Source organism: Trichosurus vulpecula, chromosome 3 (assembly GCF_011100635.1).
Source record: "Trichosurus vulpecula isolate mTriVul1 chromosome 3, mTriVul1.pri, whole genome shotgun sequence".
Classification (NCBI taxonomy): Eukaryota; Metazoa; Chordata; class Mammalia; order Diprotodontia; family Phalangeridae; genus Trichosurus; species Trichosurus vulpecula.
Window position 1 is genome coordinate 291923931 of NC_050575.1, and position 23277 is coordinate 291947207.

General features: G+C 36.2%; 1 protein-coding gene across 2 annotated transcripts in view; it reads left to right on the plus strand.

The window, feature by feature from the left end:
- HMBOX1 (homeobox containing 1) overlaps nt 1-23277 on the plus strand; it is a 238773-nt gene that overhangs the window by 169530 nt on the left and 45966 nt on the right. For both annotated transcript variants that reach the window (XM_036750756.1, XM_036750757.1), the window contains exon 6: nt 3288-3441. In XM_036750756.1, the coding sequence (XP_036606651.1) occupies nt 3288-3441 (154 nt within the window). The remainder of the gene's footprint in view (nt 1-3287; nt 3442-23277) is intronic.

Consider the following 23277-nt stretch of genomic DNA (forward strand, 5'->3'; position numbering starts at 1 on the left):
ACAGGAATTATAGAAATGCAACTGCAAATAATCTCTACACAAATAAAGGTCCACCTAAATAATTGGGGAAATATTAATTTCTTAAGACTGGACTAGGCCAGTAAAATAAAAATGATAATATGACATAAGTTAATTTGCTTATTCGTTGCTATACCAAACTACAAAAAAATTACATTATAGAATTAAGGGGGAAAATAGCAAAATTTTTCTGGAGGAACAAAAGGTCAAGGATCTCAAAAGATTTTTTTAAGCAATTATAGCTTATTATACTATTATACAAAGCTATTATACAAAGGAGTAATCATCAAAACTGTTACTGATTAAAAAAGATAGAAAAGTTTATCTGTAGTACAATTTAAGTACATGACTTACAGAAGCAAATGAACATAGCATTGAGTTTGATAAACTTGAAGATTTTAGGTACAGAGTTAATGTAGTCTTTAAAAATTGCTGATAGAATTGTAGAGCAATCTGGCTCGGATTTATTTCAGATAAAGAACTCACACTATATAATAAAATCTCTAGATGAATACAGGATACTTAGATTGTAAAAGGTTATGTCATGAACAAATTAGAGGCACAGGGAAGGAAATGCCTTTTTGAACTGTGGTATAATGGATAGAGTGATGAACATGTAATCAGGTATACCTGAGTTCAAATCTAGCCTCAGAAACTCGCTTATATATTTAATCCCAGGCAGGTCACTTAATCTTTCTCAGTATGAGTTTCTTCTATAAAATGGAGATAATAATACTGTCCACCCCACAGGATTATTGTGAGGATCAAACAGGATAACATATGAAATGTTTTACAAACCTTAAGGTGCTATATAAATGCTATCTGTTATTATTATTATTAATGGATAGAAGAGTTCTTGGCCAAACAAGGGTAAAAGATAAAATGGCCAGGAGATAAAATGTACAGTTTTGATTATATATCTATCTGATCTGCTAGGCACATTGAGATTAATTCACAAAACATTTGTTGTAACACACTGTGTGAAAGGCATTGTTCCCAGCTGGCAATAAAAGATAAAATAATCCTCTCTAGTTTACATTTGACTCTAGTAATGGAAGGCATTTAGCATTTGAGATAAGACTTTCCTATGTATATGTTTTGAGAAGGAAATATACTTAATTATACAAAAGCATTGCAGATTACACAATAAGATATCCTTCAGTCATGAACATATTAAGCATCTACTATAATGTGTTCCCTTTGACCCAGGAATACCACTGCTAGGCCTATGCACAAAAGAGATCAAAGAAAAAGAAATAGGCCCTTTTGTGTTCAAAAATGTGTATTGCACTCTTTTTGTGGTAGCAAAAAAATGAGAAGCTACGAGAATGTCAGACAATTGAGGAAAGGCTAAATAAGTTGTGGTATGTGGATCTGGTAGTGTTATTGTTCTGTAAGAAATGAAGAAACAGATGATTTCAAAAAGCAAGAGGACTTAATGAACTGATGCAAAGTGAATTGAACAGAACCAATATAACAATTTATAGTATAATATCATTATTATAAAAAGAATAATTTCAAAGGCTTTTATGTACTTACTGATGAAGAATGAGATGAATAGAGCTAGGAGAACAATTCATAAAGTAACAACACTGCAAAAACACCCAACCTTGAAAGCTGTAAGAGCTTTGATCAATACTATAACTATTCATGATTTCCAGTGGATTGATGACGAAGCATGCTATCCATCATAGAGAAGTGATGAATTTAGCATGTGGAGTGAGACACATATATTTTTGTATACCATTGTTAAAGAAATTTGTTTTGCTTGACTATGCATATTTATTATAGGAAATTTATTTTTCTTTTTTTCCCCAGTGGGGGTAGAGCATTGGAGGAAGAGGAAATAGATTTGTGTTAACTTTTTTAAAATTAGAGCAGTATGGAGGGGTTGGAGTGTAGTGTGGGTTTGTTACACTTTTAAATGATGTCACAATAGTATTTGTTTTACTTTGTTATAAGAGCCAACACAAGGTGAGAGTAATCTATAAATATAGGTAATATAAAAACAAAACACATTAAAAATTTATAAAAATACACTTTTAAAAAAATGAGTATTTTTAAAAACATCTACCATGTACCAGTCACTGTGCTAGACATTGGAAATATAAGTACAAAGACTGAAATTATTCCTACTCACCCCAAGCTTGCATTCTAAAAGAAATATACAAATAAATAACTAATTTAGGCCATTTGATAAAAAGACTAGTCTGACAGTGAAAAATTTGAATTATAATTTCTAAAAATATATTTTAATATATTCAGTACATATAGTAATAGGAATTTGGTCAGCAAAGTGTTGATTAGTGGTCCAATCAAATCTGATTTAATGAATGACTTGTAATTAGTATATCAAATGTTTGTATTTCTCCTAACATACTTGACATTTAAAAACAGTTCATGCTGTTAGCAATGTCTCAGAAGAAAGGATTTGCCAAGAAAAAATGGCCCCTTTCTGTTGCACTTTCTTTCTTAATGGAGTCTGTGTTAATGAGGTTTTATTATTTAAAACCTGAATAAGAAAAAATACCTGAGGAGGGAAATGAAAGGTTCCAAACATAAAAATTTGAAGTAATCCTGTAGTATATTAAGAAAAGTTTCCATAAACCATTTTTACTATTCTACCTCTTAATAATATACTTAATTATAACAATTAACAATTGTTTGCTAAGGGAAAATTAAATAATAGAATTATTACTAGGTTAAAAAAAATAAGAATTCCTTTTTCTCAGTCTGAGGTGTGAAGTTGAGCCCGTTATTTAACACTAGAAGAACAGGTGTGTCATTTGACACAAAAATTTACTTAGTCCTTCAAGATTTTCTTAAATTCTAGTTCTTCTCTTAAACAGTGTAGAGCAATCTAGATTGGTTTTGCCCAAGAGGGATTAAGATTTCTCTGGAAAGATGGGGGAAACTCCCTACCAAAATATGAGTATCTTAATTCTAAAGTTACAGTTTAAATAAAATTAAAAGGGGGAGGTCAGAATCCTCATGTGTAAAATGAGGGTAATAATAGCACTTATCTTACAGGGTGGTCATGAGTATCAAGTAAGATAATGTGTGAAAAGTACTTTGCAACCTTAACAATCTAAATAAATGTGAGCTAAATATTATATTAAGATAGTATGTTAATGGCTCGGGATTGAAATGGAAAGATAGGACAGAAGCATATGGTATATTTTTTCATGGATTACATTGCATAGTTTTCTTAGCATTTGTAAGGACTAAAAAAATCTTCATTCTATTAAGAAATACTGTGTTTATTTTAGGTGCTACTCTAAGTATGAGACCTGCTCCCATTCCAGTAGAAGACCCAGAATGGAGACAGACACCTCCCCCAGTCACTGCAACATCTGGTACCTTCAGACTACGGCGAGGTAGCCGATTTACTTGGAGAAAAGAGTGCCTGGCTGTCATGGAAAGGTACATTTGTCCTCTTCTTAACAGTTGAATGGGTGAGATATTTCCTAAACTTAGAAAAGAAATTACGAAAAACAAACAAAAAAGCCTTGGCTAGAATCCAACAAGTGCTTTTATTTTTCTCAAGATTATCTACTGGTTTCCATATAAGTCCCATTTACGAAATATTTTAGTGTTGTATTAGTGTCATATTAGAATCTAAATTTATATGGCCCTTACATTGAATGTTTTCACAGATGAGTAATTGTTTTTACATCCTTGGGATTTAGGTAACAATTTATTTACTTAATTTTCATTTTATTTTTGTGATCTTTTCCTCTTGATTCTTATCCTGGGTTGTTTTCAGCCCGTTTATATCAGACTTTAAACTCTAGAGTATTATTTATTGACATTATCTTCATTTTTATTTTCTCTAGCTCTGATTGATAATATATACTTTTAAATATATGATTTTTAAATATACTTTTAATTGATTGTCGATGAGGTCATTTATAAAGCACATTGAGATTCTTTGGAATGAAATTTCTCTTTTGGAAAGATCATTTCCTCTCCTAGAAAAGTCTCATCTTTTTGCCAATTCATATCTCTTGCTTCTTTCACTCTCAACTCTTCCTTTTCCAGAAAGGCGCCCCTTATTAATCCTACCAAATTAGTCTTTCACTCAATGTCCCTTCACTGCTTCTGTATTCAGATCATTTTATAACATTTTTACTGATTTGTTATTTTGTAAAAGTTTATATGTCATTTTGTAACTTCATTTTCTCTCTAGGTAGCTTATAAATTCATTGAGGCCAGAAGCCATGTCTTCTGTGTTCTCTACATACAGATCATTTAATTAATAAATATTTATTGTGTCTCCTATGTGGCAGGCTCTGAGGATACAAAGACAAAAAATAAACAGTTCCCCTTTTTCAAGAAGGGATTGACGGGTACTGTTCCTCCTTATTGAGTACTCTGCATATAACAGGCTTAGCAAATATTCACTGAATCATCAAGAAGTCAGCTTTTCAAGTTTAGGATCCCTGGCTAGTAGAATCAGTAATTTTTAAAGAATTAATTTTAACGAACTTTCTGTTTAAAAGAAAATAAATAAGGGTAAGTTTTTCTTTTAAAAAATACTGCATGGGGCAGCTAGGTGGTTCAGTGAGTAGAGCACCGGCCCTGGAGTCAGGAGGACCTGAGTTCAAATGCAGCCTCAGACACTTGACACACTTACTAGCTGTGTGACCTTGGGCAAGTCACTTAAACCCAATTGCCCTGCCTTCCCCCCTCAAAAAAAAGACTAAAAAAATACTGGGAAACCTTCTTAACAAATTAAATGGAATTTATGTAGTATAAATAAGTAAAATATGAGTATCAGGTAGAATTGTATATATTAAGAATATTTTAGTGAAAATGTGTGGCTTCAATGTGGAGATATTATGGATGGGAATGTAATTCTATGTACTTTGGGGTTGGGATTGGGATTGTGCTTTCGCTGATTGCAATATGCATATTCAGGACTTCAGAATGGCAAGTTTGTATCCAAATTTCAGACTTTTAAGTGGATGATAGAACGTGTTACTGAGATGCAGAAGGTGTGAGCCACCAGATCTTTTCACCATAGTCATAGAATGTAAAGTTGGAAGTGACTTGATTGGTCAAGTCCACCCTGTACCAGAAGGAAGCCCTGCTCTAACAGCCAGCAGTTCTTCATCCAACATCCTCTTGAAGTGAGTAAGAACCTACTGTCTCCTGAGGCAGCCCATTCCACTTTTGGACAGCTTTAATTTTTAGAAACTGTTGCATCTTGGTAACTTGCATTCATTGCTCCTGCTTTTTCCCTCTTGGACCAAAATCTGATTTCTCTTTAATATGAAAACCCTTCAAAAACTCAGAAACATCTAGGTGTTGAGGTAAGGGGATGAGATACTTCACTAAAGTGGTATCTTCTGAGTGGAGAGAAGGAGAAGCACACAAGAATCCTATAATCACTCAGTCTCAGTGTTGGAAGGGACTAATTGGCCATCTAGTCTGAACCATGCTACTTGTCATCTAGGTTCTAGCTGAAGACCTCCAGTAATGAGGAGCTATACATTCCACTTTTGGATAGCTCTAGTTAAAAAGCTTTTCCTGATGTCAAGACTAAGTTTACCTTTCTGCAGCTCCCACCCATTTCTCCTGGTACTGCTGTCTGGGGCAAAGAGGATAAGGCTTAATTATAACTTCTTCCATTACAAGCCTTTCAAATACTTGAAGACCTCTGCCACATTTCCTCTAAGTCTTCTCTTTTCTAGATAAAACATCGCCGATTCTCTGAAATAATCTTTATATGGCATAGATTCCTGCCCCTTTATGATCCTAGTTTTTCTTTTCCAGATACTCTCTGCTTTTAATGGCACTCTTAAAATATAATGCTTCAATTTCAACACAGTACTCTGCACCTAATCTAATCAGAACAGAGTACAAAAAGAGAGTTGGATATGAAACTGCAGATCTGTTATAAACAACTTGCTTTTCTTTTTAATCTGTAATAGTCAACTTGTAGTTTCAAAGCTGGCCTGCTGGTCAATGTTTCTTTATTTCTGCCTTTCCTTCTTTTCTCATGTCTACATTTTATAAAATCACAATTCTCTCCCCCCCCCTGCCTTTTTATTTGATGCCCCCATGCCTATCCCCCTTTGTTGTTACACTGTCCCCTCATTGCTGGCCTTGGAAAAAAGGAGAACAAAGCACATTTAATAAATGTGTAATAAAACAAAACACTCCCATATTGGTATATCAAAAAGGGTATCTTATTTTGTATCTTGAGTCCATCACATCCCTATCAAGAGGTAGGTAGCTTTTTCATTATCAATCTTCTGGAATTGTAGTTGATCATTCCATTCAGAGTTTTCACGTCTTTAAAAATTGTTTTTCTTTAAAATATTGTTGTTATTGAATCAATTGTTCTAGCTCTGTTCAACTCCCTCTGTATTCATGTAGATCATTCCAGGTTTCTCTGAATACATCCATTTCTTAATTTCTTTATGTCCAGTAAAATTCCCTTACATTTCCATACCATGATTCGGTTAGCGATTCCCCAATAGATGGAAATCTCCTTAGTTTCCACATCTTTACTACTAAAAAAACAAAGAGCTGTTATAAACAGTTTTTTTACATATACAACCCTTTTTTATTTCTATGATCTCTTTGGGGTACAGGGCTAATAGTGGTATAACTAGGTCACAAAGCATACACAATTTAGTGGCTTTGGAGTTGTAGGTTTTTTTCTTTCATTTTCGTTAATCTCTTACTTGATTTTCAGAATTTCTACTTTAGTATTTAGTTGGGGTGTTTTGATTTGTCATTTTTCTAGTTTCTTTTGATTATATGCCCAATTTGTTGATTTTTCCTTTTTCTCATTTCTTGATGACTGTTTAGAGTCAGACTGTTTAGAGTTTTGACTGTTAGATGACTAACCCCTAAGGACTACTCTAGCTACATTTCATGAGTTTTGTTATGTTGTAATTTTCTTTGATGAAATATTCTGTTTTTTCTATAATTTGATCTCTGACCCACCAATTCTTTAGGATTGAGTTATTTAGTCTCTATTTTTCGATTCTCTCTTTAAAGGCCTTTTATTGAATATAAGTTTCTTCAGCATGCATTATAATCAGTAAATGACATTTAGTATTTCTACTTTTCTGCATTTGTGATATTATGACTCTTCCCTCTCCTATCCTACATTCCCTCATAAATTCCTTTTTTCCTGTCCCCACCTATTTCTCAGTTGAGTTTAATGTATTTTTACACCACTCTCTACTCTGCTTATGTGTGTTTTTCATTTGTCCATTTTAGGTGAAAATGAGGTTCACAATATGCCCATTCTCCCCATTCCTTCATCCATATTTGTATACTCTTCATCTCATGTACTCCTATTAAATGAGATAGTGATTTTTTCCTCTTTCTGGCCTACTCCTTTGTTCTGCCCTAGAGTCCCTTATCCCTCCCATTTCCTTCTTCAAAGACCATCAAACAGACCACAACTATTCGCAGGCTATCTGTTGTATTTAACTTTTTCTGACACCTTTGAAGATACTATGTGTGAGGACACCTGTCTCCTCTCCTTTTAGTCAACAGTTTTTAGATAGGTGCTATCTGCCAGGCACCACATTAAGTCCTAGAGATACAAAGAGAGGCAAAAGCCAACCCCTGCGCTCGTGGAAGCTCACAGTAATGGGAGATTATTATTAGCATGTAAACAGTTATTCTCCATGTAGTCCCTTCTAGTTAACCAAATGTCTGTATCTTTGTAAATTTTCTTGACTCCTCCATTTCAAAGCATAGTATTCAGTTCTGGCTATTCTTCAGAAAAGCCAGGAAATCCTCTGTAGCATTAACAGTCTATTTTTTGTCTTTGTAGGATCATACTCATTTTTGATAGAGAAATACTTCTTGGTTGTTAACCTTTATCTTTTGCCTTTCAGAATATCTTATTCTGAGCTCTCCTTTTCAGCTGCCAAGTCTTGTGTGATTGTGACTGTTGCTCCTTGCTGTTTGAATGTTTTTAGTTGACTGCATGCAGTATTTTTCCTTTGACCTGGCGTCTCTGGACTTTTGCTCTGATTTTCCTGTTAGTTGTCATTTGGCAATTTGTCTTAGGAGGTGACTGATTGATTGTTCCTACTTTCAATTTTGACCTCTGGCTCTAAAAGATCTTGGCAATTTTCATTTATGATTTTTTGGAATGTGGCAGCTAAGTTTTTTTTTCTTTTGGTCATTTTCAGTTAGTCTAAAGATTCTTATATTATCTTTCCTTGATTTGTTTCCCAGGCCAATTTTTTAAAATACGTACCTTATATTTTCTTTTGTTATTTAAACATTTTCATTTTATTTCAATGTTTCTTCTTATGTCATAGAATCATTTTTTGTTTGTCCTATTTTAATTTTCAGAGAGTTAAAAGTCTTAGGCAAGATTTACTACCATGTGTTCTTAGGTATTAATTTTCCTTGCCATTTTTCCCTTTCTTACTATTCCATTTTTTAAAATTTCATTTCATTTTTTTCTAGTGCTCATGGGCAGATATTCTTTTCTATGAATCTCTCCTTAGACTTCTTGAGTTACTCTCCTCCTCTGGTTTTATCCCTTGGACTTCTTTCATTCTAAAGTATTTCTTCATTATATTCTACAGTTATTTTTTCTCTTTACTCATATTTCCAGCCTGATCTCTCACAAATACCCCAGTAAGGTTCTAAAAATTTACCAAAAGGAACAGTAATTAAGAAATCCAAGGAGAATTAGCTGTAAACTCTTCCATCAGTTCCAGGCCTGCATAATAAAGATTGCCAAAATCTTGTTAAGCGTACAGCAAACACAAGTTAGCATAGGTGGAAGGCGAAATGAGAAAGAGCAGAAGACGCAGCCAAATCAGGAAAGAGCATCCAGCACATTTCTGCTTTTGTTTAGAAAATAAAATATTTTGTAAAACTATTCCTAAAATCAATTTGTGATTAAATTTAGTAAGTATCTTAATTCCTATGTAAAACTTCCAGGTGTAAGAGAGTAAACCCTGAGTGAGATAGACTCAGAGAAATGTATAAGGACATGTATGAACTAATGCAGAGTGAAGTGAGCTGAACCAGGAGGACAGTTTATACAATGGCTACAACATTATAAAAGAAAACAATCGTGAAAGACTTAACTCTAATCAATGTAGTAACTAATCCTGACTTCAGAAACCTGCTGTTAAATCATATTTTCCATCCCTTGGCAAGGAGGTGATGGACCAGAGATAGAAATTTTTTACACATATGCGTGGGTATACACACACACACATATGTACACATATACATGCATATATACATGCATATATGTGTGCATATATACATTTTTTCGGACTTCATTAATATGTCAGCTTGTTTTGCTTGACCAACATTTATTTGTTACAAAGGAAGGCATTGAGGGGACTCAGGGAGGGAGAATTATAGGGGGAATGGAGAGTAGTGATAATGATACCAAAAAGAAAAGAAAGAAAAAAGTAATCATGAAGCATTTTTAAAATATCAGAAGAGAGACAGAGACAAGCAGGGCAGTTTTGAGACCACTGTGTTAAATTTAATACATGCTTAAAAACAAACCAATCTTTCTTTTCTTTTCAAGCTTTGCATAAGTAAATGTTGATGTCGTTTGATGTTTGCCAAATTCATAATAAAAATGAAAATTTTTCAATAAATAAAAGTATTCATTTCTTGTGCCTTTTTAGTTGCTCCTTACATTTATATTTTTAAATTTCTTTTTTCCGTAAAAAATATTGCAGTGTTATAAATAGACTATTAAGGCTCAGCTTTCTGTAATGGAAAAAGGCTTCAGCTAGCTAAAGCAATCTAGTTCTCCAGGCCAGAAAGATTTGATTTTTCCACTGATTTTGTTGTTTGACCTTAACTTCAGTTTGCCCAACTGATAATGGTATATTTTATAATAGTTCAATAAACATTCAGCCCCTTCTATGTAGAAGACACTGTGCTTGATTCTAGAAATACAAAAATAAAAAATGAGTCCAGGCCTCTAAAAGCTAATATTCTATTCAGGTCAGATGACTCAGTTCAGTAATCATTTATTAAGCTCTAGTCTCCTTTGCAGGTTCTTCCTTCAGGTCATACCCACTTACCATGGGTGCCCCTTAAGAGTCTCTCTTTGGTTTTTCACTCCCTTTGTACTGTCCTACTTGGTGATCTCATCCATTCCCACGGGTTCACTTTATCATCTCTGTGCAAATGATTCTCAGATTTGTTTATCTAGTCCTAAACTCTCTGACTCAGTCTAACATCAACTATTAGATACCTTGGACTGTATATCCTATAGGCAACATATTCAAACATTCATTTTCTTTTCCCTCAAATCCTTTCCTCTTCTGGACTTTGAAATCACTATCAAGGCAACCACCATCCTCCCAGTTACTCAGGCTCCTAATCTAAGTGTCATATACTCAACTCCTTACTCACACTCACCCGACATACACAATCTGTTGCCAAGTCTTATCTTTTCTTCCTTCAAAATAGCTCTCATAAACATCTCTTTCTCTCTCTTTACATAGCCAGCACCCTGGCACAGGCCATCATCACTTCACACCTAGACTGTTACAGGTCTGACCATGTCACCGCCTACTATAATGGTTCCATGTTTCATCCAGAATCAAATACAGTGTCCTGTTTTACTTTAAAAGCCCTTGAAAACCTGACCTGTTCCTACCATTCCAATCTTCTTAGGTTTCTTTCCCTTCTATGTACTCTACAACTTGGCAACACAGGCTGTTTTTCTGGTTCTTGTATGTGACATTCCATCTCCCATTTGGATTCCTTTTCAATGCCCCATGCCCAGAGTGTGTATATTGGGACACTGTGGTGGGATGGGGGGAGCATGGACAGATGTGCATATCAATCTGGCAGTTGTTTGAATGATGAATTGAAAAGGGAAAGAGCTGGATGCAGGGTAATCCGTTAAGAAACTCCTGTATCCATCCAGTCAAGTGGTGACAAGGCCTTTTTGCATGAACTTGCCACTGTGCCTGCTTACCATTTTTTTCTCTGAGATAGACTCCCCGTTGAGTTCCATATACTCTGTGAAACAGGCACAACCCAGGAAAGGTCTGACTGTGCTTTTCTTTGCTTTAAAGTCTGTTGGATCCTAAGTCCATGCCTCATTACAGAAAAAGAGCCATGGATCTGGTGTTATATATTTCCTAGAATTCATTTGTTCTCAAAGTAGCTTTTAGGAAAGTGGCAGGTTTGTGCTGCACAGTAAATATTTTGTTATGCATTATTTTATTGTCATGATGTGCTATTTATTTGCTTATTGGTCTGTGTCAAAAGTAAAAGCCTCATATGTAGGCAAGTATGTTTATTTGAAGAGGCAATTCCATGATGGCAAAGTCATGTGGCTCAGAAAACATGATGAATTGGAGAGAAAGACAAGATTTACCAGAGGTAGGGAACTTGAGTTGATTTCTTTTTTTTTCCTTTTTTTTTTGAGGGGGGAAGGCAGGGTTACTGAGGTTAAGTTATTTGCCCAAGGTCACACAGCTAGTAAGTGTGTCAAGTGTCTGAGGCCCTGACTCCAGGGCCTGTGCTCTACTCACTGCACCACCTAGCTGCCCTGAGTTGATTTCTGGTTGGGTAAGTCCACAATAATCTATGTACCCTAGATTACAAATTGGCACTGCCCCTCAGAAAGAGCTGGAGTGGGGTCATGGATTGTGCACTTGCTGAGAATTTTGCACTTTTTCTCCACATCACCCAAGACGGATGAATGTACATTTCCATTAGGTTAATGTTGGAACAAATAGCTTTGGATTCTTCTTGATAAGATCAGAATGGCGTCCATCTGCACTGTTGAGTTGTTAACCTATATCACCTTATGACAATGTAAATGGAAATGAACAACAACAATAATAAAATAATTGAAATTGAGTGTTGCAGAATTATAATAACCATGCTTGATTCTAAAGAAAATCTATAAGAAAAAACCTCCTTCTGCTTCTTTGCAGAGGTGAAGGACCAAGGGTGTAGAACAGAGTTATCAAATTTGAGTGGGCTACACGTGTCCTGCAGAACTCCCCAGTGCTACCTGAAACAGATTAAAATGTAATTGGGAAACGTTTAACAAAATTAATTAAAATATAGTACAACATAGATGGTATTAGTTTCTGCTTTTTTAAGCCAAGGCTAACAGACAACCATTTTTATTTGAGTTTGATACCGCTGGTTTAGATGTTGATTCATTTTTCTAAAATCATTTTATTCTCCTTTTTAAAAATTCATTTCCATAAGGGATGGTTGCCTAAAAGAGGCAGGGGAAGGCATACCACACTGGGAAATGTAGATTTTGGAAAAGCAAAAGATATCAATTTAAAAGTTTAAAAAAATTTTATGAAGAAAATCTATTTCCAAACTACCATGAGGCATTAGAGTAGGACTTCGGTGGAGGTTTAAGTATAATATAATGATATTTATCCCCAAATATAAATCTGGGATTTAAACATATTAAATATGTGCTAAATTTGTGTTTTGAAAGTGTGTACAACTCCTGCCTCAGAAACTCTTTCAGCCAGTCACATCACATCTGTGACCTAGTAGATAAGGCCTACAGTGTTGGTTATGGCACATCTATAGGTTGTGTGACTTACCTGGGGTGACAGAGCTATTATGTGTCAGGTGGAATTTGAATTCATGCCTTCTTAAAAGCAAGTCCAGAGCTCTTTTGACTCTACCTTAACTGTCTCTTTTAACAGAAGGATGCAATATGTGGGCCAGAGGGGCAGAGGAAGACTAAATGTAGCACAATTTTAAAATCCCATGGTAGTTTTATTAGTAGAAAAGTGCAAAGCATTACAAATATAACAAGAAAACAGGTACTACATTCTAAACCTGTATATAGAACATAGTAGATAGAATTAGAACTGCTGCCAAGAAAACAATTGTCTGATTTTAGAAAATAAATATTTGACTGCGATTAAGGAAACCTGGGTTTTAGTTCCAATTTTGCCACTGACTGACTCCAACCTTAGATAAGTTGCCTGCCTGTTTTCCCAATTCTTGTTTTCATCATCTGTTAAATTAGATAATCAGCAAACTTTTATTAATTGCCTACTGTGTGTCAGTGTGCTAAGTGCTTTCTATACCAAGACAGAAATGAAAAGGTTCCTCCTTCAAGGTGTTTAGTTTCTGTGTGGTGACTTATTATGATCCAATACATATAAATATATACAGAATAAATACAAAGTAATTTTGGAGGAGGACAAGGAATACACTAGCAACTGGAGGATCAAGAAAGGCTTCATACCTAAGTTGGGGCTACGTAAGGTCAAGAAAAGGAAGAAAACAACAATGGGTTTTAGGAGGTAAGAAAATAATGAATTCCAGGCATGGGAGCAGCTAGTAAAAAGATAAAGATTTGGGAAACGGAGTGTTATGTGTATACAAAAATATTTATAAGTATGACACAAACATTTATAACTTTATGACAGCAATTTGTGTTGCAGCGAAAAACTTTAAACAAAGTGGAGCTCCCTCAATTTGAGAATCATTGAACAACTTATGGTATATGAATGTAATAGAATATTGTTGTACTGTAAGAAATGACAAAAAAGGATGATTCAGAGGAACATGGGAAAACTCGCGTGAACTGATGCAAAATTTGAAGTGAATAGAACTAGGAGAACTACTTATATAATAACCCATTGGAGGGGAAAACTTTAAAAAAACTTAAGAAGTTGATTGTTGGAAGGCCAATCCAGATTCCTGAATTACTAATCGTACTGCATGCTTTCCCCATCTTGGGGAGCAGTGGTGAACTGTAGATTTAGAATGAGACATACATTTGTAGATGTGGCCATTACAACACAAATTTTTTTCTTTACTTTGTTACAAATGAAGGCTTTCATTGGAATGGGGAGAGATAGTTTGTTAGGGAAGTAACCATAGTGATACTAGAAGAAAGAGAGAAGAGGAAGGAAAAGAGTGTCAATAAAACATGTTTAAAATACACAGTAGAGACCATAAGAAGGCCCAGAGGGGGAACACAGAAGCAAGGGAACGTTTTTACTCCCATGTTAAATTTAATATATCTCATCAATAACAAGCTGTATGTAGTGGATTTGTGATTTCTTACACAGCTCATTTTCGGGGATGGTGGCGGGGGGTGGGGGGAGTTGTATATAGAAATGTTTATGTTGGTTGATAGTAACTCATTAAAAGAAAAAAAAAGAAAGATATTTAAATCCAGGTTGGAAAGTTGGATTGGGGCCAGGTTGTAAAGAATTTAAAAACCAAACAGGAATTTCTATTCCTAAATGCAATAGGAAACCAGGCCTGTTGGTGCACATTTATAATCCCTACCGCCGAGGAGACCGAAGCTGATGAATTCCTTAGGTTCTGTGCTGTAATAGGCCAAGCTGATCCTATCTTCTCACTAAGTCTAGTACTGGAGGGTCACTAGGGTGCCTAATGAATGGCAAACCCAGACAGGTTGGAAAAAAAATGGAACAGTTAGAGCTACTGTGCTGATTAGGGATGGAGTTAGGTCCATGAGTGGCACTGCTAGTCTGGGCAAGATAGGGAGATCCGGTCTCCGAAAAAATGCAATAGTTGATCAAACTTGTGCCTTACAAAAATCATCTTAATAATTATATGAGAAATAGACTAGAGTAGGGAATCTCTCGAGGTAGAGTGACCAGAAAGGAGACAATTGTACAAGTTTAGGCAAGATGTGATAAAAGCCTCAACAGCATGGTAAGTTGAAAACAGACACTGGATGCAAGAGATGTTGTGGAGATAGAAATGACAAGATCTGACAACTAATTGGATCTGTGAGGAAAACAGTGGAGGATAACACCAAAGATGAAGCTTTGGTGACCTGAAAGATGGTGATTCCTCAAAGGAAGCAAAGAAGTTCAGAAGAGGGGGTGGGCTTTGAAGGAAAAAGAATGTGTTTTGTTTTGGCCATGTTCGATTTAAGTACAGTTTGGAATGTCCCATAGACAGATGGATATGTGCAAGTAGAGCTCAGAAGGGAGACTTGAACTGGATGTATAGAGCTGATAATCTTTTTCTTCATTGAAATTATTACTGAACCCAGGCAAGCTGATGAGTCACCAAGTGAAAGAGTGTAAGGAGGAAGAGATAAGAGACCAAGATAAACACTTGATCAATTAGCAAAGATGATGGAGAAGAAACAGGCAGGTAGGAGGGTGACCAAGAGAGAACTAGCATAAAAACCCAAAGAGGAGAGAATATCCAGGTGGGAGAGGTTAGTCAAGTGTCAAGCGTTGTAGAGAAGATTGAGCAGGCTAACTGAGAGGGTAGTCAACTGCCCCAAATGCTGCAAAGAGATCAAGAAAGATGAGAGTTGATAAAAGGCCATCTTGTTTGGCATTTAAGAGATAACTGGTAACTTTAGAGATCAGAATGTAAAAGGTTGAGAAGTAAATGAGAACAGAAGAAGTGGAGGCAAAGAATATGAACCACTTTTTTTTTCTTTCTTTTTAAGCTCAGTAGTGAAAAGCAGCAGAGATGCAGAACTATAAGTTAAGGGGATGGTATGGTATGATTAGAATATTTTTAAGGGTAAGAAAGACCTGAGCATGTTTGAACATAGCAATGAAAGAACCAGGAGATTACAAGAAGTGGAAAATGAGAGCGAGGGAAGGAGCAGGAGAGGAAGAGAAGGATGCAGAGACAGAGATATAGACAGTCATGTATCAAAAGTAGAGGAGTTGGCAAAGAGAAAAGTCACTTCTTTTTCAGAGTCTGGAGTATAGGATGAGAGAATGGTGTTGATGTCAAGGAGTCTTTAAGATTTATAGAAGGGGAAAGAGAGCTCACCACAAATGACCTCTTATTTTCTCAGCAAAGTGTTAATTGATATTTTCAGCTGAGAGTGTGGAGGAACTGGCCATGTGAGAGACTTGAAGAAAGAAAAGATTTGGAACAGTTTCTTCGGGGTATGGAGAATGGGATAGAGAATTAGGGCAGAATAAAAGAATAGCCTTGATGTGGGGAGGGCAGTATTAAAAATCAGACAACCTTCAATTCCAAAGTCTTTCTAAGTTATCCATGTCCTTTAATTTATTGGGTTTTTTTTCCCTGCCTGCCTCCCTTAATAAAGATAGTTCATATTTCTGTAGTGCTTTAAGGTTTATGAAATTATTTCTTTCCAATGCGAATTAGAATAAGCATTATTATCCCCATTTTACAGACAAGGAAACTGAGATAAGCGACTTTCCCCAGCATGTACAGTATTTAAATTTAAGTCTCTCCTGTCTCCAAATCCAGTGTTCTTTCTGTTACATGCTGCCTCGGAACTATTTCAACATTCATTGGTACCTCCACTAGAGGGAAGGAAATGGAAAAGGGAAAAACCTAAAATTCACCTCTTATTGCTAATAAGTTGGAGTTAAAAGTTTTCTGAACTAAAAAAGTTCATACTAGTGGCTGAAATGAGGCATAGTTGATAATGACCTTCCTCCTCAGACTTCATATAGTACTCTGTTTTGTTGTTTTCTATTTTAGTTATGTAACATTGAATATTTAGCTACTTATTTTCCTATGTTATCTTCCTAACAGATTGTAATCTCCCTGAGGTTAAGGACCTAGTCTTTGTGTGTTCCCTATACCTCACGTAGTGCTCTTCACAGAGTAGGACTGTGAATTAATATTTAAAATATTCGTGTTCACATATCTCTCCTTACCACAGGTAATACATAGTTAGCTCTATATTAAATAGTTTTAAGTGCTTGAGTAGCTAAATTGAAAGAATAATACTTGATGTCTTAGAGACCTGAAAATTCATATGATTGACTTTCAAATCTCTCTCATTTTCCCCAAATGAAAAGTGGGGCTATTTTATGTAAAACTCTTTCAGAACTCCTAACAGTGTATGCCTTCATCTCCATAGTTATGCCGGATTCATAGAGTATATTAACTGTCTTCATGTTTTGTTTTCAATTTTTTGCAAAAGCAGTCAGGTTTACCTATTCACCTCTCTGCCCCACCCCTTTTTTGTATCAAGTTAAATTCAGATTATAGAAGTTCAAATTGTAATTTTGCCATACAAACCTCTGGAAGATAGTGACAATAATGAAATTTTTCATACAGCTTTGATGTGAAGAATACTGAATGAAAATGCTTGAGATTGGTGCTATAAAAATGTTAATAAAAGCTATAATAATGATTAATAATACTGCTAATGCATTTGAAGATTTCAATTCTGGGTGTTTGGGAGAGTATTTTAACTTTCTTCCAGCTCTAATATTTTTAATTGAAGGGATATTTCCCCTAGTACGGGATTTGGATATCTTTAACTGTTAGCTTAATTTCATCCAGCTCATTGGGACAAATTGCAAGGATTATGTAATTTATTCCTCTAGTTCAAAAACTGCAAAATTGTTCTCAAAGTTTATTGGAGTAATAAAGGCCATGAGATAGTAATGATATTCCATGAAAATGGGATTTTTATTTGTCAAATGAGATCAAATATACTACTCATCATTTGCAAGATAAGCAGATTGTGAATGGAGTTGCCATTATATACGAAGAAGTCAAAAGCCACAAATATTTTAACAAATGCTACTATATGCCTAGCATTTTGAGGATTATAGAAGTATATGTCCTTGTTCTTAGAAAGCTTACAAATGTGAAATAATCAGAAAGCACTGAAATACTAAACTATGTTATAGTGATTTTAAATGCCCTAGGAGTTCAAAGGAAAAAGAACTTAGCATAGACTAAAATAGCTAAAAAATCTTCATGAGGGTGTTAGAGTTGAGCCAACAAAATATTTATTAAGTGCCACCTTGTGCTTTGGGATGATGTTCCTGTCCCTGACCTCTCTTCTAAACTATTCACCTACATCTCCAGCTCTCTACAAGCTATCTCAACCTGAATGTTGCACTGGCCTCTCAAACATAGTATTCAAAAACTAGCATATTTCCACCCCACAGCCTATTCTTTAATTTGATGTCAATGTCTCTGCCTAGAGGCAGCTAGATGGTGCAATGGATAGAGCACTGGGTTTGGAGTCAGGAAACCCTGAGTTCACTTCAGACTCAGACACTTAATAGCTGTGTGATCCTTGGGCAAGTCATTTAACCTCTGCCTGTCTCAGTTTCTTTAACTGTAAAATTGGGATAATGGCACTTACCTCCCAAGGTTGTCATAAAAATCAAATGAGATAATGTTTATAAAATGCTTAGCACATAACAGGATCTTAGTAATGTTTGTTTCCTTCATTCTTTTGGAGGGGGGAGTGATGGGGGGTGGAGAAGGCAAGGTGGTTGGGGTTAAATGACTTGCCCAAGTTCAAACAGCTAGTAAGTGTCAAGTGTCTGAGGCTGAATTTGAACTCAGGTCCTCCTGACTCCAGGGACAGTGCTCTATTCACTGCGCCACTTTGCTGCCCCTGTTTCCTTCATTCTTATGCGTGATTCTTTTGAAGAGAGAAGAAATCTCGTCTTTCCCATCAAAGATCTTACACTTTGTTTTGGAATGTATGACTAACGCATAAATAAAAGTGAAAAATTCAGAACATTTTACTTCAATATTTTGTGTGGGCCATATTGTAAATTGTATAGAAATTTTGGTGATGAGAGAATGTTGAGAACTAAAGTATTCAGGGAATACTTCATGGAAAGATTTGCATTGAAGTTGAGCCTTGAAGGATAAATATTATTTAGATTAGTAGAAGAAATAAAGGAGGGAATTTCAGGTGAGAGAAGTAACAAGTAGGAATGAGCATGGTATTTTAAGGAGTATTGGGAAATATAGTGGGATAGGTAAGTAGAGTCAGCACCCTTGAAAAAGGGCAGGCAGAAGAATTTATGGTCATTTGATAGCTCATAATGCCTTGTAAATAAAACCTTGGAGGCTCTTAATACAAGTCATCTCTTAAGTAAGTGGTGGTGACAATTATTTTTCTTCAAGACTTAACCTCAGGTGCCACCAACTTCAGGAAACCTTCACTGGCTGTGATCCCTCCCCATCCCACCCCTCAACACACACATACTTGTTTGTTTAGTATTCACTCCCCCCTAGTTTTCCTTGTGCTGTATCTATTTTATGTATATTATATCCCCTCAGTAAAATGAATCGTTTCTTGAGGACAGGGACTGTTTTGATCAATCAGCAAACATTTATTAGGCATCTGCTATGTAATGAAACAGTCCTTGTTCTAAAGGAGTTTACATTCTGTGGATTTTTTGTGTATTTATATCCTTAGCACCTAGCCTTGCACATAGTAACACTTAGTAAATTTTCACTAAATTGACATTTTAAATGCCTCAAGGTTTTTCTAGATATGTAGTCATTAAATCTGCCAATAAGATATTTTAACATCTTCATTGCCATTGTTTATACCTTTTACTATCTTTTTCATGTCTTATTACTGTAGCTCTCATTTCTGCTTTTAGTGGTAATGCCCTTTAGCATTTCTTCCTTTATATATGTTACCTCTTGACTTCATATACTTAAGCTTTATCATATTGAGGAAAAATCCAAGTCGGTAATTTTGAAAAGAACACTGTCTCTAGAATTATGGTGGCAACATCCAAATTTCAGGGAATTAAGAGTTAAATGGGTAGGAATTATTTACATTAGGTATAGGACACAGATTTAAGGAATTTGGCAATAAAAAGAGGATTGAACTGTATCTAGGAACATTAACAACTCCTGTCAATAGTTTTGCGTGTATTTTGTTGTTGGAAGAAGTCAGAGGACACGGATGTATTAAACCTATTTTTCTGAAAGAGTATTGTTGGATATGGATAAGGTTTTTAGCACGGGGCGGGTGGAGCCAAGATGGCAGCTGGAAAGCAGGGACTTGCATGAACTCCCTGCTGAGCCCCTCCAAAAACCTATAAAAAATGGCTCTGAACCAATTCTAGAACTTCAGAACCCAGAAAATAGCAGAGGGAAGCAGGGCTCTAGCCCAGGACAGCCTGGATGGTCTCTGGGTGAGGTCTATCCCACACGGATCTGGGAGCGGAGCAGAGCGGACTGAGCTGAGCCCAGCATGGGCGGTGCGGACCAATGAGACCAGGAGCCAGGTGCAGCGTGCCCTAGCACCCTGAATCAGTGAGCTGTGGCAGTTACCAGACTTCTCAACCTACAAACACCAAAGACAACAGAGAAGGTTAGTGGGAAAAGCTGCTGGGGACAGAGTTTACAAAGGAGTTCACAGTTCAGCCACTGCCCTGGGGGCAGAGAAGGTGGGGCAGCTACAGAACTACAGCTGCAGTTGCTTCAGGCCCCAGGCCCACCTGGTGGGAGGAATTAAGTGGCAGATCAGAGCAGGCTGAAGATCTAAGGCCAGTCCGGGTTGGGGGTTCTTGGGGAAGGAGGAGTGCTGGTGTGGCAGAGCTGGCGCATCCCCCCAGGCTTGGAACATAGTTCTCTTAACTCTAAAAGCAGTTATACCCTGCTGAAAAACTCAAGGGTCAAGTTAGTTGGCTGGGAATATGGCCAGGCAGCGAAAACACACCCAGATTCAGTCTTGGACTTTGGAATCTTTCTTTGGTGACAAAGAAGACCAAAACATACAGCCAGAAGAAGTCAACAAAGTCAAAGAGCCTACAAAAAAAGCCTCCAAGAAAAACATGAACTGGTCTCAGGCCATGGAAGAGCTCAAAAAGGATTTGGAAAAGCAAGTAAGAGAAGTAGAGGAAAAATTGGGACGAGAAATGAGAAGGATGCGAGAAAACCATGAAAAACAAGTCAATGACTTGCTAAAGGAAACCCAAAAAAAAACCACGAGAAAAATATACTGAAGAAAACACCTTAAAAAATAGATTAACTCAAATGGCAAAAGAGCTCCAAAAAGCCAATGAGGAGAAGAATGCCTTGAAAGGCAGAATTAGCCAAATGGAAAAGGAGGTCCAAAAGACCACTGAAGAAAATACTACCTTAAAAATTAGACTGGAGCAAGTGGAAGCTAGTGACTTTATGAGAGATCAAGATATTATAAAACAGAACCAAAGGAATGAAAAAGTGGAAGACAATGTGAAATATCTCATTGGAAAAACCACTGACCTGGAAAAGAGATCCAGGAGAGATAATTTAAAAATTATTGGACCACCTGAAAGCCATGATCAAAAAAAGAGCCTAGATATCATCTTTCAAGAAATTATCAAGAAGAACTGCCCTGATATTCTAGAGCCACAGGGCAAAATAGAAATTGAAAGAATCCACAGATCGCCTCCTCAAATAGATCCCCAAAAAGAAATCTCCTAGGAATATTGTTGCCAAATTCCAGAGCTCCCAGCTCAAGGAGAAAATACTGCAAGCAGCCAGAAAGAAACAATTTGAGTATTGTGGAAACAATCAGAATAACCCAAGACCTAGCAGCTTCTACATTAAGAGATCAAAGGGCTTGGAATACGATATTCCGGAGGTCAATGGAGCTAGGATTAAAACCAAGAATCACCTACCCAACAAAACTGAGTATCATGCTCCAAGGCAAAATATGGATTTTCAATAAAATAGAGGACTTTCAAGCTTTCTCAGTGAAAAGACCAGAGCTGAATAGAAAATTTGACAAGAATCAAGAGAAGCATGAAAAAGTAATCAAGAAAAAGAACAAGAAAAAGAAATTGCAAGGGACTTACTAAAGTTGAACTGTTTTGTTTACATTCCTACATGGAAAGATGATGTGTATGATTCATGAGACCTCAGTATTAGGGTAGCTGAAGGGAATATGCATATATATATCTTTATGTATATATATATGTATATGTGAGTGTGTATGTATGTATATACGTGTGTGTGTGTATATATATATATAGAGAGAGAGAGAGAGAGAGAGAGATTGAGAGAGAGAGAGCGAGAGCAAGCGAGCGGCACAGGGTGAGTTGAAGATGAAGGGAAGATATCTAAAAAAAATAAAATCAAATCAAATTAAGAGATGAGAGAGGAATATATTGAGAGAGGGAGATAGGGAGAGATAGAATGGGGTAAATTATCTCGCATAAAAGTGGCAAGAAAAAGCAGTTCTGTAGGAAGACAAGAGAAGGCGGGTGAGGGGGTATGAGTGAATCTTGTCTCATCAAATTTGAGCTGAGGAGGGAATACCAAACATACTCATTTGGGTATCTTACCCCACAGGAAAAAAGGAGGAAGAAGATAAAAAAAAGGGGGGGATGATAGAAGGGAGGGCAGATAGGGGTGGAGGTAATCAAAAACAAACACTTTCGAAAGGGGACATGTCCAAGGGAGAAAATAAAGGGGGATAGGTTAGGAAGGAGCAAAATATAGTTAGTCTTTCACAACATGAGTATTGTGGAAGGGTTATACATAATGATATGCATGTGGCCTATGTTGAATTGCTTGACTTCTTAGGGAGGGTGGGTGGGAAGGGAAGAGGGGAGACAATTTGGAACTCAAAGTTTTAAAAACAGATGTTCAAAAACAAAAAATAAAAAGTTTTTGCATGCAACTAGAAAATAAGATACCCAGGCAATGGGACGTAGAAATTTATCTTGCCCTACAAGAAAGGAAGGGAAAGGGGGTTGGGAAGGGAGTGGGGTGACAGAAGGGAGGGCTGGCTGGGGAACAGGGCAACCAGAATATATGCCATCTTGGAGTGGGGGGGAGGGTAGAAATGGGGAGAAAATTTGTAATTCAAACTCTTGTGAAAATCAATACTGAAAACTAAATAAAATCTAAATAAAAATGTTATTGCTTTAAAAAAAAAGATTTTTAGCACATTTTGACCTATTAGCTTCAGAGCAGGAAAAAAACCTCTTTTTCTGAAATTGAAGAGAAAGATGAGAAAATCAGTATCAAGAGAATGACATATAAAGATTAAAAACAATTTCTATGAGGGTAGGTCCATAAATGGTTTTCTGTCTTCTTAAATTTCAAAGCTAGTGTATCTACAGAGAGTTGGGGTAGGGATAGAAGTATTAGTCAGTGAATCCATGTATGAAATGTGTTAGGGAGTTGATGAAATTCATGTTCTCAAGGAGGTCGTATTCTAATGGGGAGACAACACCTGTGGTAGGCTTTAGCTGAAAATGGTGGAAATCTAAATATAAAAATTGGAAATGACAGAAAGGTCCCATGATCCTCATGATGCAGCAGCAAAGCAAGTTACACCTTTTCATTAATGTTATTTTCCCATAATAAAATAAGAAGGGTAGTTTGTTAACCCTAGAAATGGGATCCCAGAGAGCACAATAAAGGCTTAGTTGAGTGCGAGATAGGCACATGGAATAAATGGGTTTGTATAGAATGGGTAAGAGGAAATAATAGGAAAGGGATCCTGAGAGTCTGAATGCATAGTCATTGTCACTTCCTTCACAGTAGCAATGGTGCTCTGTTGTCTATTATCAG